Below are 13559 nucleotides of genomic sequence, written 5' to 3'. Positions count from 1 at the left end.
ATCTGTACATCCTGGACGGGTGGGAGCCCCAAATCCTCGCCTGGCGGCGCCCTGACCTAAAACTGTTCCCACCTGGAAAGTCCGGGGTCATGGAGAGGACAACGCGGCCAACTAAGACCTGGAGGAAGCAGAAGGCCGGCCGGGGAGGAGCCTGTTAAGGACGCCAAGGGCAACCGTGGCTACTAGCAGGCTGTCCCCGCCCGCGACCTAAAGAGGAAGGAGGCCCCGATGGAGAGCTGGCCTCCGCGGCGGCGGGCCCGGCGGGGCCCCCTCCCGGCCCCTGGGCTGCTGGGCTTGATCCTGCTCCCCTGGACCCTGCCGCTGGCAGGCGCAGGTACGCGGTTCTCCCCTCCTCCCGCGCGCTCTGCCTCGCGAACATCACAGCCGCTTTCATCCGCCGCGCGGCTAATTCCCCGGACCCGTCTCTGGGGATTTGCTGGTTGCGTTTGAACATTGCAGACTTCACAGGGGAAGCCTTCGGGGACCGGGAGATGTTTAGCTAATGCCTTGCCGAGGTGGCTTTTGAAGAGGCGGGGCCGCGCCCCCCTCTCGCTGCTGGAACAGCCTCCCTCCCGGCTGCTCCTGACCCTCTGGCCCCTCGGCGAGGTGGGTGGGCGTTGCTGCGGGCAGGGGGCGGGGGTGTGGGATCTCTGGGGAGGGGCAGCCCTAGGGGCCAGTTCATCCAGGCCGGGGAACTCCCAGGAGTGTCCCCCACCAGGGCTGCCCACCTTGGCTCGGGGGTCTCTGAGGCTGTCTCACCTGGGCGGTGCCCACTTTCCTGTAGCCCCAGCATCCGCCCACCCCGCTGGGCAGGCTGGGTGCAGGCTGGATGCTTTCCTTCTCGTTCACCTTGATTTTTATGAGCCTTCCAGGAGCTGCTCCCACCTTTCTGCTCCATCTTCTGCCTTTCATTCATACCGTAAGCAATAACAGCTATATTTGTCAATGTATTTTTTTTTTAATGTATTTATTTGGCTGTGCTGGGTGTTAAGTTGCGACATGCGATATCTCTAGTTGCAACATGTGAATTCTTAGTTGCGGCATGTGGGATCTAGTTCCCTGACCAGAGAATTAACCCGGGCCCCCTGCATTGGGAGAGCAGAGTCTTAGCCACTGAACCACCAGGGAGGGTTGACATCTACTCTTATTATCATAAATTAGCCTCTCTGCGCATATAAGCTGGGCTTCACACTAGTACTCAGGCCCATTTAAGGCATCCTTGGGGCGCTGTTCTCACTGGCACCATGTAAGCACTGAGAAATTGAAGCCCAGAGCAGCCAGATAGCTGGCCCACAGCCTAGAGGGTGAGTAGAGGCCAGGTTCAGCTCTGCACTGTGGACTCCAAGGGGCCTCTTGCCTTTCTTTGTAAAGAACATCCTTCACAAAAGATCTACCCCTTTGGGAAGGCAGGACTGAACTGGGTGTACCCACCCCTACCGCAGGCCTGATGGCCCAGCCCCTGTGAGGTCATCTCCTTTCATCTGTGCACCTCACACCCCCCACCCCGTCACCAGCCCCCCCCCCCCCCCATGCAAAGAAGGCTGAGAAAATGCAGCTTCTTGGTGACAATGTGTTGAAACTCATTCGTTTTAATTTTCCCCCCAGTTCCCATTATTTCTCTTTGTGTGGTCCCTCCTCCCCAAAAGGGACCCCCACACACCTCAGTAACTGAGTAGAAGAGACTTTTGGGGTGCTGCTGTGAAAAGTGCTGTTTGTAACTGTCTTGACCACGAACAAACAACATATTCCCCGCCCCCGCCCCCAGGATTGCAGCAAACATTGTACCCAAGAGAAACTCTGCTCTTTCGCAAGAGGTGGAAACACCTTGTGGTCTCCTCTTGGAGCAGCAGACAGCACCGCAGTACTCCTGATCCTTCCCCTGCGGGTCCTGGGTTCTGTCTCTAGGCTATGTCGTACCCCTCCCCACCTTCTTGTCTCTGAGCTTTGAAAGTTTGATGGAGGGAATCCAGTTTCTCTCACATCCCCCAAACCTCCCCTGACCTCACCTACCCGCCAGGTGCAGCCAGCTCCATCAACCACCGGCACCCAGACCCAGCCTGCAGCCTCGGCAGTGTCCCTGGGGCACCTTGGGGAGCGTCGTGGTTGAAGCTTCGGCTCAATGCACTGTTTCCCTGGACCACCCGATGTAGGGTTGTATGCAGGCCAGGGTGTACAGAGTCTGGATCTGAGCTCTACTTTGGATCTGGGCCCCGGGGCAGGTTCTTTCTTTTTTTCCCCAATATTTATATTTCTTGTTTATTTGGCTGCAAGGTGTCTTTGTTGTGGCATGAGAGATCTTTAGCTGTGACATGAGAACTCTTAGTTATGGCATGTGGGATCTAGCTCCCTGACCAGAGATCGAACCCAGGCTCTCTGTATTGGGAGTGAGGAGTCTTAGCCCTTGGTTGTTGTTGATGTTTAGTCACTAAGTCATGTCCTACTCTTTTTGAAACCCCAGGGACTGTAGCCCACCAGGTTCCTCTGTCCATGCGATTCTCCAAGCCAAAATACTGGAGTGGGTTGCCATTTCCTTCTCCAGGGGATCTTCCTGGACCAGGGATTGAACCCCTGTCTCCTGCATTGGTGGGCAAATTCTTTACCACTGAGTCACCTGGGAAGCCCTTTAGCCACTGAAACACCAGAGAAGTCCCCTTGGGCAGGTTCTTAATGTTGCTCGATGGCCTCACCTGTCAAGCGGCTGCAATAGTAATGCCTGAAGGTGACACGTGATGAGCGCTCAGAGAATGTCAGCCACCTGCCGGCCTAGCAGAGCCAGTTGACATGTAAGATTCAGTTGGCTGGCTCTACCTCTTGGGGAGCCCCTGGGCTCCTTGGGGTCACTCTGACCTTTCCAGAGGTTTCTAGCAACACCCTGGGATGGTATCTCAGGACAGTTCTTGCTCCCAACCCTCTTCCTCCTGCTCTCCTCTGATCTCTCTGCAAATTCTGCTTTACTCAAAGGGTCTAGCGGCTACCTCCGGTCTCAAGGTCACCTCCTTAGAGGAGAATCATCTGAGTCTGAGGCTCAGCTTTCCTGAGAGCAGCTACATGCCTGCTCTAGCCCTGCTTCCACGAGGCTTCAAGTCACTTCCAAGGACTTTGAAGCCAGACAGAGCTTGTTCAAATCCTGCCTTCTTCTATTAACTGCTGTGTGACCTCAGGCAAGTTACTTAACCTTTCTGAGCCTCGGTGTCCTCAACAAACATCAGTCTCCATTCTCTCCCTGGCTGTGTTTATTTCTCAACTATTCATTAACGAGGACCAGTTCCAGGCACTGGGGGGAACTGGGGGTGAATAAGCCACAGCCACTACCCCCAGCTAGGCAGAAACTGTGAGACTCAGCCGCAGAAGCACGACCCCAGGGCCAGAGTCCTAATGCAGGCTCGCCTCCCCGCCCCTGTCAGCTCTGGACTCAGGTGTAACCGCTTCCTTTGTTGTCCAAAAGATGTTCGGGATCCTGCTGCCTCCCTCCCCGCAGCTCCGGGCCTCTGTCAGGACTGGCCTCTGCTTTTGATCTTTGTCTAATCCCAATAAAGAGCTTCCGAGGCAGGCGGAGGAGAAGACCTCCCTGTTGGAGGTGGGGCGGGGGGGTGCTGGAGGGGGCGGTGGGGAGGAGACGGAGCAGGTGGGTGGGTGGCAGGCACAGCACGAATAAAGGCTGGGAGGCCAGAAGGCAGAGCCTGGGGGAGGGAATGGCGAGAGGTTCAGACTCGCTGGGGAGGAGGGTCTCTTAGTGGAGCTGCGGGATATGATTCCCACTGGGATGTGGGTCCAGGTGGATCATAAACGCCTGTCAGGTAGGAGTGCAGATGCTGTTCCAATGGGGCATTGTCAGTGCTTCCTCTTTTAAAATTGCGAAATAGAATACATACGCAGAAGAGAACCATAAATATTATAAAGCAAAGTCTGGCGTGTCTACCATCCATGTCAAGAAAGAAAACATTTTAGTGCCCCAAAACCCCTGGACACCTCCCAAGACACCCCCTCTCCCCCCTCAGAGGTACCACCATCCTGAATTTAGGGCAATTGCTTCCTGGCATTTTTTTTGTGTGTGTACTTTTATCCTTTGGTTTGTGTCCCTAAACGATATAGATTAGCCTGGCTTTGTTTTTGAACTTTGTATAGCCCGAATGATGTTGTGGGTGTTCTTTGCGACCTACTTATTTCACTCAACATCTTTCTAAAATGTATTTATTTACCCGCTTTGGGCTGCACTGGGTCTTTGCTGCTGTGTGTAGGCTTTCTCTAGCTGTGGCGCGTGGCACAGGCCCAGCTGTGGTGCGCAGGCTTCTCCCTGCCGTGGCCTCTCCTGTTGCAGAAAACAGGCTCTAGTGTGCGAGGGCTCAGTAGCTGTGGCCCACGGACTTAATTGCCTCTCCGTACGTGGGATCACCCTGGACCAGGGGTTGAACCCGTGTCCTCTGCAATGGCAAGCAGATTCTCAACCACTGGACCACCAGGCAAGTTTTTTAAACCACCAACATCGTGTTTTTTAAGCTGCATCCGGTTGACAATGTGGCTGAAGTTTGTTTATTTTGGTTGGTAAAGAGCAGGGGTCCCAAACCCTGGCCAGTGGGGGGTTAAATCCAACCCACTGCCTTTTTGTATGGAGTTATGAATGTATTTTTCTAATGGTCAGAAAAACATCAAGAGAAGAATACATACTTCACAGTGTGAATATGAAATTATACAAGAAAGTATAATTTTATACTAAGCCCTCTGTATCTGCCGGTTCTGCATCTGCGGATTTAATCAAAACAAGATCGAAAATATTCGGGGGGAAGAAAATTTCCAGAAAGTTCCAAAAAGCAAAACTTGAATTTGCAGTTCTCATGGCAACTATTTATATAGCTTTTACACTGTATTTACAACTACTCACATAGTACTTACATTGTATTGTCTTTTTTTTTTTTTTGGCTGCACTGAGTCTTAGTTGTAGCATGTGGCAGGTGCAACTCTTAATTGCATGAGTGAGATCTAGTCCCATGACTGGGAATCAAACCCGGGTCCCCTGCATTGGGAGCACAGAGTCTTGGCCACTGGACCACCGGGGAAATTCCTGTATCAGGTACTATAAGTGATCTACAGATGATTTAAAGTGCAGCTAACCTTCGGACAGCATACATTTGAACTGCTCAGCTACATTTATACAGAGGCGTTTTTCAGTAGTAAATACTATAGTAGTAAATACAACAGCTACACTGTTGGTTGACTCTGAGGATGTGGAACCTTGGACACGGAGAGCCGCCTGTAAAGTTACGCTTGGATTTTCAACTGTGCACAGTTCAGTGCCTCTAACCACGTTGTTCAAGGGTCAGCTGTATATGGGAATCTTGTACCATTTTACGAATCCTATGTCCTTATATTATGAAATATAATTTTTGTGGTTGTCATTTAGTCGCTAAGTTCTGTCCTACTCTTTGTGACCCCATGGACTATAGTCTGCCAGGCTCCTCTGTCCATGGGATTTCCCAGGCAAGAATACTGGAGTGGGTTGCCATTTCCCACTCCACAGGATCTTCCCGACCCAGGCATCAAACTAGAGTCTCCTGTATTACATGCAGGCAGATCCTTTACCACTGAGTAACCAGGGAAGCCCCATAAAATATAATACAGACACAGAAAAGTACAATACGTATTAAATAAATATCGTCCAATGTGTCCACCATCCAACTCAAAAGAGAGAATATCCCAGTGTCCCAAAGCCCCGGTATAGGCTTCCGTGGTGGCTCAGTGGTAAAGAACCGACCTGCCAATGCAGGAGATTCGGGTTCAATCCTGGGTCAGGGAGATCTCTTGGAGAAGGAAATGGCAACCCACTCCAGTATTCTTGCCTGGAAAACCCCACAGACAGAGGAACCTGGTGGCCTACAGTCCATGGGGTCGCAAACAGGTCAGACATGACTAAGCAACTGAACAACAACAGCAAAGCCCCTGAACCCCCATCACTCTCATGACACCCCGTCTCTTGAGCATCTGTGGATTTCGGTGTCTGTAATGGGTGCGGGAACCCGTCCTCCATGGAGAGTGAGTGATGACTGTGTTCCCATTTCCGTGTCCATAAATAAAGTTTTATTGGAACACAGCCATGGCTCATTCATGGCTGCTTTTGCCCCCACAACAGCAGAGCAGACTAGCTGAGATAGAGACCATATGGCTTACAAAGCGGAAAATATTTACTCCCTGGCCCTTTACAGAACACGTTTGTCAACCCCTGCTGTGGAGCGTCCCACTGAATGAACATACTGCGATCTGTTTAGTTATGATTGACGTTCCAGGTGTTCCCGTCTTGGAGTGCTCATGTGTGGTCTCCAGGCACACGTGTGTTCTGTGCCTCCAGCGGGTATGTTCCCGTTAAGCCTGCTTCTCTCTGCACTTTCCTCCTCCCTGTGTGAACTGCGAGCTTCTCGAGGACAGGACACACGTGGACTTACTTGGCTTCGAATCCTTGGCTCTCAGCACGGAGCCTGGGGCCCAGAGGATGCTCAGGAAATAGTCACAGTAACAGGAAGAATTCAGCTCCCAGCCAGACAACCCCCCACGGAGCGCTGAGCAGGGTGGAGATGTCATGCCACCAGGAGAGGAGTGAGAAAACCCTCCTGACTTGTGACCGAGGGAGTGGGTGCCCGAGAGCCTGGAGACAGGATCTGACCCCCTCCAGCTTCCCTGCCCGCTCTGAGCCCTAGCTTCCCTCCCTACGCAGGCATCTTGCCTGTGGCAATAGGAAGGCATGTCCAGGACACCGATGACCCCAGGGCGGGCACCTGGGACCCCTCAGGGAAGGTCTGTGGGCCTCAACCTTGGGGACAGGCTGTCTGGAGAAGGTGGGGAATCTGGCAGGTACCTGTTCCCACGCCCCCCCACCCCTGCCCCAGGCTCTGTGGGCTTCCGAGGAGACACAGCAGAGCCAGCGTGGGGGGCCCCTTAGAGGCTCTGGGCTCGTCCCTGCTTGCTGCTGATGGGGAGGTTGTGGGGCGGTGGGCGGGAGGGAGGCACCAAGTGGGTGCAGTCCAAGCTCCAGGGCAGGCGTGCCCTCCCATTGGGCAGCCTGTCCTTGGACAGTCAGGGGAGGCACTTACTCCAGCATTGGTCATAGGGTCCAAGGACGCATGTCTGAAGGCAAGTTCATACCTGGTCACACACACCAGATTTAAAACATTTGTTGCTGTTCAGTCGCTCAGTCGTGTCTGACTTTGCGACCCCGTGGACTGCAGCAAGCCAGGCCTCCCTGTCCCTCACCTTCTCGCAGAGATTTAAAACAGGCACACTCTCTAAATCAGAACCTCCCCTTCTCAGACCTGTCCTAAGGAGGTGGGGGCCCAGGAGACAGCCCCTGGTCCTTTGGAGCACAGCTCAGCCTGGCTGCCAGCAGCTGGTTCACTGCAGAGCATCTCAATCTGCCCTGCCCCCTGCCCCTGCCCTGGGCTGCCCTTTCCTCCCACCCCCTGCCCACACCCCACTTCCGAGCCACACTGACGACTGCCTGCCCCGGAGCTTTTGCTCCTGCTGGTCCCTTGGCCTGAAAGGTGTCCTCGCACTTGCCCACCTGGTGACTCCAACCTGTTGTTCAAGGTCAAACCCTGGTGCTCTCTCTGCGGTGCCCCTTCGGGTCCCCTCTTTCAGCCCCTGACAAGCCCCGCCTTGCTCCCCACAGTGTTCACCCCTGGTTCTGAACGTGCAGGAGCTCAGAAGTGTGGGACAGGACTGAGCTCACCTGCGGCAGGTAGAGGATAGGGGCGGCCCAGGAACAGGTATTCAACTTCTGGGGGTGGGCTGTGTCAGGAAGAGGGCAGGGCAGGGCTGGAGAGAAGGGGTCTGCAGGGTCAGGGTCAAGGCTGGAGAGGAGTCACAGCTGTCTCAGGGTCTTGACTGACCTGCAGCGTGGGAAGCATCAGAGGTTGGGGGCGGGGATGGAGTGGGGTGGGAGGGGCGGGGAGGGGTGGGTGAGGTGGGGGATGGGGTGGGCGGGGGCGGGGCTGAGTGCAACGGGAGGGGCGCTGGGGGCGGGGCTGGATGGGGTGTGATGGGAGGAGCGGGGATGGGGCGGGAAGGGAGGGGAGGGGATGGGGTAGGGATGGGGCGGGAGGGGACGGCCAGGCTGGCAGATTGGCGGATATGGAAAGGGAGGGAGAGGAGGAAGGAGCGCACTGAGTGATCTTGTGCCCGGAGCGGGTAGGAGCTTTGGGGAGGTGGAGATTTAAAAGAAGTCAGGGTAAAGGTGATCTGGCAAAGGCGTCCCCAGGAAGGAGTTAGTGTGTTGTCCTCCAGAAGCATTTATATATTAAAAGGAGGCTGGAGCTGGTTGGGGGCGGGTACTGAATCCCACATAATGAAACCACCGATGCGCGAGGGTTTCAGGCTGCTGAGAAAGGCTGTTTAGAGCTCTCTAGTATTTCTCTCGTCCTCTCCCTAACAGGAAGTGTGATCATGTCATTTCCCAATTTCGAAGCCCGCAGAGGTTCCCCAGGTTTCTAGGTCAACATTCAACCCCCAATCTCCCCCTGGCCACCACCCGAACCCTTTCTTTCAACTCCACCAGGGCTCTGGAGCCCCCAAACTCCCTGCCGTGGCTGAAGGCTTGTAGAAGCTTCACCCGAGAGCTTCCTTGTGCTTAAACCCTCTCGCTTGGACTCTCCCCTTTAAGCCTGGCTCCACTCTTCCTTCAAAGTTCAGCTCAGTAAAGAGGTGGGAAAGATCAAAACGCTCACAGCTGTGATACCTGTCGGGGGAGGACCGCACACAAGCTCCAAGGCCTCCTTGATCCCTTACTGTGACTTCTAGAATGTACACAGGGAGCGTGTTACATGCTTTTATAATGGAAGGGTGTGTCCTGAAGAGTTTTAATTTAAAAGACAAAGTGCCGGCTCCCTGGGTTGCCTCTCGAGGAAGCCCCTGCCCACTGCCCGCTCCGGCCGGGCTGGCTCCTGTCCACTGGGCTTCTGTCACCCCTGAGACTTCCCTTTATCTCACCACTTTCAGTTTTGTCAGGCAGCCCCCTTCCCAGCGGCAGTGGGACTTTGAGGGGCTGCAGACGCCTTGTTGAAGGGGGTGGCCTGGTGGGGTCTCTCCCTCACTCCATTTCTCTCCTTTCAGAGACAGGGAGCAGCACCTACCCCACACATGGGCTCTCCCACACCTTCACCCCGTACCGACAGCCTTCTCTGAAGGTAAAACAGGTTGTAAAGAGAGAAACAGTCCCGCGTTCCCCCAGGCCACACTCTCAAACGAGCCCCCAAGTATGAGCAGCTTGCCTTTCAAAACAAGCCAGAAGGGAAGTGACTGCTGAAAAAATGCCAATTAACACCAGTGAAGCTTAGACGTTTCTGGACTAAACACTCGACGGTCTGCCCTTGGCTTGTGTCCCCACGTGGCCGCTGTGCACCCAGGGGCCAGAGTCTGGAGGCCTGAGAACAGGATGTGGGCAGCCGTGGAAATGCCCTCCCCCCACCCCCAGGCAAGCCACATCCGTGAGCATCTTTGTCATTCGGAGGTGTTGAAAGATGTGACAGCCAGGCTGATGGCAGTGTTCCGGGGGCATGAGCGCTAAAAAGCTCCAGGATACACACGCTCTGTTCAAAGACTGCCTTCCAGCGCCCGCTCCGCGCTTCTCCCTAATCAGCCGCTCGGTCCACGCTCCTCGGTGTTTGATGCGCGTGCCCTGAAGGACTCGGCCGTTTTTCGGGTGGCGTCCTGGGATTCGTGCTCAGGCGAATGGCCAGAGCCCCGTGACAAAACCAGCAGCCCCACACCTGCAGCCCTTCAGAAGGGCCTGGAAAAAGAGGCCTGGCTCTGAGAGATGCCAGACCTAAATTGGAGGGCAGAACTCCTGCCTAAAAGAAAGACCGTGGGAACGGCTTTCTTCTGTAGCCAGAAAATCAAAGTGTTTTCATTTAAAATCAACCTAAGTTGGAATGGATACCTTTGATCACCACCTCTGAGTTCTCAGGGCCTTGGCTCGGTGCCCTAGAAAGGATGGCGTTCCGGGCAGAGGGGGAAGCTGGGGCCAGGGCCTGGCTCAGGGTTGGTGGGAGAGAGGAACAGAGAGTGGGCCAGGGTGGCTGGAGCAGGGGCGGTGCTGGGGAGTGTGTCAGATCCTGGGAGTGAGGGGATGTTGCTACTGCCAAGGGTGGGGTGGGGCTCTGGCTGGCCTTGCCACAGGACCAGCTATGCGGGACTAATGGGGCCCACCGGTTTCGTTTCCTTCTCCAGGGGAATCTTCCTGACCCAGGGATCGAACTTGGGTCTCCTGCATTGCAGGCAGATCTTTACCATCTGAGCTATAGGGAAGTCCCATCTGCCTGTTAGATGACCCAAATTTAGGGGAAGGGCCTCTGAATTTTTGTTGCCCTTTAAAAGAGGGCAGTTCTTTCATGTGAAAAGTGTTTTCTCTTTTGCTTACTCTGAGATTTTACGATGGTTGCCTAGAGTAGTGGTTTAGGGGTTAGGGCTTTGCTGGTGGCTCAGTGGTGAAGAATCCCCCTGGAGGAGGGCATGGCAACCCACTCCAGTAGTCTTGCCTGGAGAATCTCATGGACAGAGGAGCCTGGTGGGCTACAGACCGTGGGGTCGCAAAGGGTCTGACATGGCTGAGCGACTAAGCAGACCAGCGCAGGAGACGTGGGTCTGATCCCTGGTCCGGGCAGGTCCCACACGCCGAGGAGCAACAGCCCGAGCCCTGCGACTATTGAGCCTGTGCTCTAGAGCCCGGGAGCTGCAGCTACTGAGCCCAGGTGCCACAGCTACTGAAGCCCGGGTGCCCTAGAGCCTGCGCTCTGCGACAAGAGAAGCCACTGCCGTGAGAAGCCTGCAGGCTGCGGCGAAGCGTACCCCTACTCACTGCAACTAGGGAGAAGCCCGAGCACACGAACACCCAGCACAGCCAAAAATAAATAAATAGATTCATTAAATTAAAATAAGACAGAGAGAGAGTTGGGGGGTTAGGGACTTCCCTGGCGGTCCAGTGGCTGAGACTCTACGCTTTCTCTGCAGTGGGGGACAGGTTCCATCCTTGGTTGGAGAACTAAGATCTCACATGTTGCAGTGCGACCAGTTAAAGAGAGAGACAAAAATAAAGAGGGTGGGGTTATTGGCTCAAAGAGACTCAGCTTAAAATCCCATCTCCACCACCAGGCTCCCCTGGTGACTCAGATGGTAAAGAATCTGCCTGCCATGCAGGAGACCCAGGTTCCAACCCCGGGTTGGGAAGATCCACTGGAGAAGGAAATGGCAATCCACTCCAGTATTCTGCCTGGAGAATCCCATGGACTGAGGAGCCTGGAGGGCTACAGTCCACGGGGTTTGCAAAGAGTCAGACACGACTGAGCGACTAACCCTTTCCACCACTATTAAGTAACTGTGCTGATTGGACAAATCTCTCCATTCTCTGAGCCTCAGTTTTCTCCCGTGTGAAAGGGCACACGCCCAGTGGAGGTTAGTTCTTATCATCACAGGCTTGACTGGGAAGCCTGAGGGTCTGTGCTGCATAAACAGAACGTGTACACACAGGAGCAGCTCGGCGGGGTGGGGGCGGGGAGCAGAGCGAGCCCTGCACACCTCGAGGCTGACTGCACAGTCTGTGGAGGAGAAGGGCCCAGGAGGGCGTGCTGGGCAGGGGGACAGTGTGAGCAAAGGCTCAAAAGTCTGGCAAGCTCGGCATGTGTTGGGGAGCGAGTGAGTGAGAACCGAGGGCAGCTGAGTTGGGCTGCACGGGGCCTGGGGGATTGGGCTGGATCCTTCAGGCTAGGGAACTTAAAAAAAAAATTCCTTAACAGTGGCCCCAAGTTAAGGGATACATGGTTATAGTGTGACCCTGTCTGAACCCAGCTGTACGAATGTAACAAGCCAGAAGGTCATAAACATCGACCTTACTACAAACGAGATGCTCTCTGTTCTATTTCTTTTTTTTAATTGTGTGTCTTGACCCTGTAAATTGATTTCAGACTCCTTCCTGGGCCTCCCCTGGTTGGTTGTTGGGGGGGGGGGGGCGTTCAGGCAGGGTCAGGCAGAGCAGGAGCAGGATGGCAGGTGGCTCCCTCGGGGGCAGTGCCAGGCTGGCTGGGCAGGGGAGGAGAGGAGGCTGGATGCTGGAGCTGTCAGAGGAGGATGTTGTGCTGGGAGCAGGAGGTCTGGTGGGGTGGGCAGCCCTCCCACACCCGGTCAAGTTCCTTGATTGCAGACCCGCCCCCACCCCACCCCCAGAGGACTCAGCTTGGAGTCCCTGGGCCAGGGGTGGGAGTGATGCGCCGCTGACTGCCAACCAGCTCTCAAACTCACAGTTCAAGCGCCCACAGATTCAAAAGAAGAACCGGAAAAGGAAGGATCAGGCGCCAGCGGGTGGTAGATAAAGTCTTTCCCAATCAGGGCAGCAGACTCGTGGGCAGGATGGGGGAAGGGCGGCAGGAGGCTCCTGGCGGGGAGGGCTCTTGGGCACACACTGCTGAGCCCACGGGGCAACCTCAAGGGCCAAGCCCACGCCCCAGGGTGTCACCTACCCCCATGTCCAGCCCAGCACAGGACCCAAGGCGTCAGAGAGGCTTGGGCAGGAGGCACGGGGCCCTTGGGGGGTCCTGTCATGCCCGGAGACTACCCCGTGCTGCAGTGCCCTGTGCCGAGGGCCTGTCACATGGGCAGAAGAGTCAGGCTGGCATTTGCCCTTCCAGGTTCCCAGCAAGGACTTAGGACTGGTCTGGCTTCCCGCCTCCTGTCACTGGGGAGAGACAGCTCAGCTCTGTGTCAGGCGTGCTGTGTTCTTGGACCCATTTTATTGCATGACAGCCCTGTGAGGTTGGCCTTGCTGTTCTCCTCTTGTTGCAGGGAAGACGCTGAGGTTCAGAGAGGTAAAGTCACTTGCCTAAGTTTGCACAGCATTTTAAAAAAATTTTTATTTTTATTTGGCTGCGCTGGGTCTTTGTTGCGGCACACGAGATCTTTGATCTTTGTTGCAGTGTGTGGAATCTTTTAGTTATGATGTGCAGGCTCTAGTTCCCTGACCAGGGATCAAACTCGGTCCCCTTGCAAGGGGAGCATGGAATCTTAGCCACTGGACCAGCAGGGTAAGTCCCAAGCTTGCACAGCTTCTAATGGCAGAGCCAGGATCTGAACTGAGGCTGGCTGCCTCCAGAAACTGGTCTTCTCCCAAACACCTCCTGCCCCCTCATTTCTGATCAGGCCCCTGGCTTTCTAGCAGTCCTTGGAGCTGCCAATAAGCGAGGGAGGAGGAGGTGGTGGTTGTTTAGCCGCTAAGTCCTGTCCGACTCTTTGTGACCCCGTGGGCTCTTTTCTTCCATGGGATTTCCCAGGCAAGAATATTGGAGTGGGTTGCTATTCCCTTCTCCAGGGGATCTTCCTGACCCAGGGATCGAACCCACGTCTCCTGCATGGGCAGGTGGGTTCTTTACTGCTGAGCCACCAGGGGAATCCGATGGTGGAGGTACTATCCCTGAAAACACCATCTCCCTCAAAGCAGGAGTGGCTGGACTTCATGGGGGTAGCTTGGGCTGCCCAGTGCAAGCTTCTGTCCTTGCAGTTGTGTGGGGGTGGGGAAAGGAGGACTCGGGGAT

At 55.1% G+C, this 13559-nt stretch overlaps 1 protein-coding gene across 1 annotated transcript in view; it reads left to right on the top strand.

Annotated features, from left to right (window-relative positions):
• The first annotated feature begins 202 nt into the window (after positions 1 to 202).
• Positions 203 to 13559, top strand: part of NFAM1 (NFAT activating protein with ITAM motif 1) — a 35750-nt gene continuing 22393 nt past the window's right edge. The window contains exon 1 of the mRNA XM_065924077.1: positions 203 to 334. Within this exon, the coding sequence (XP_065780149.1) occupies positions 229 to 334 (106 nt within the window). The 5' untranslated portion in view covers positions 203 to 228. The remainder of the gene's footprint in view (positions 335 to 13559) is intronic.

Source organism: Muntiacus reevesi, chromosome 1 (assembly GCF_963930625.1).
Source record: "Muntiacus reevesi chromosome 1, mMunRee1.1, whole genome shotgun sequence".
Classification (NCBI taxonomy): domain Eukaryota; kingdom Metazoa; phylum Chordata; class Mammalia; order Artiodactyla; family Cervidae; genus Muntiacus; species Muntiacus reevesi.
The sequence above is the reverse complement of the archived record's forward strand: the minus strand, read 5'-3'. Positions and strand labels throughout refer to the sequence as shown.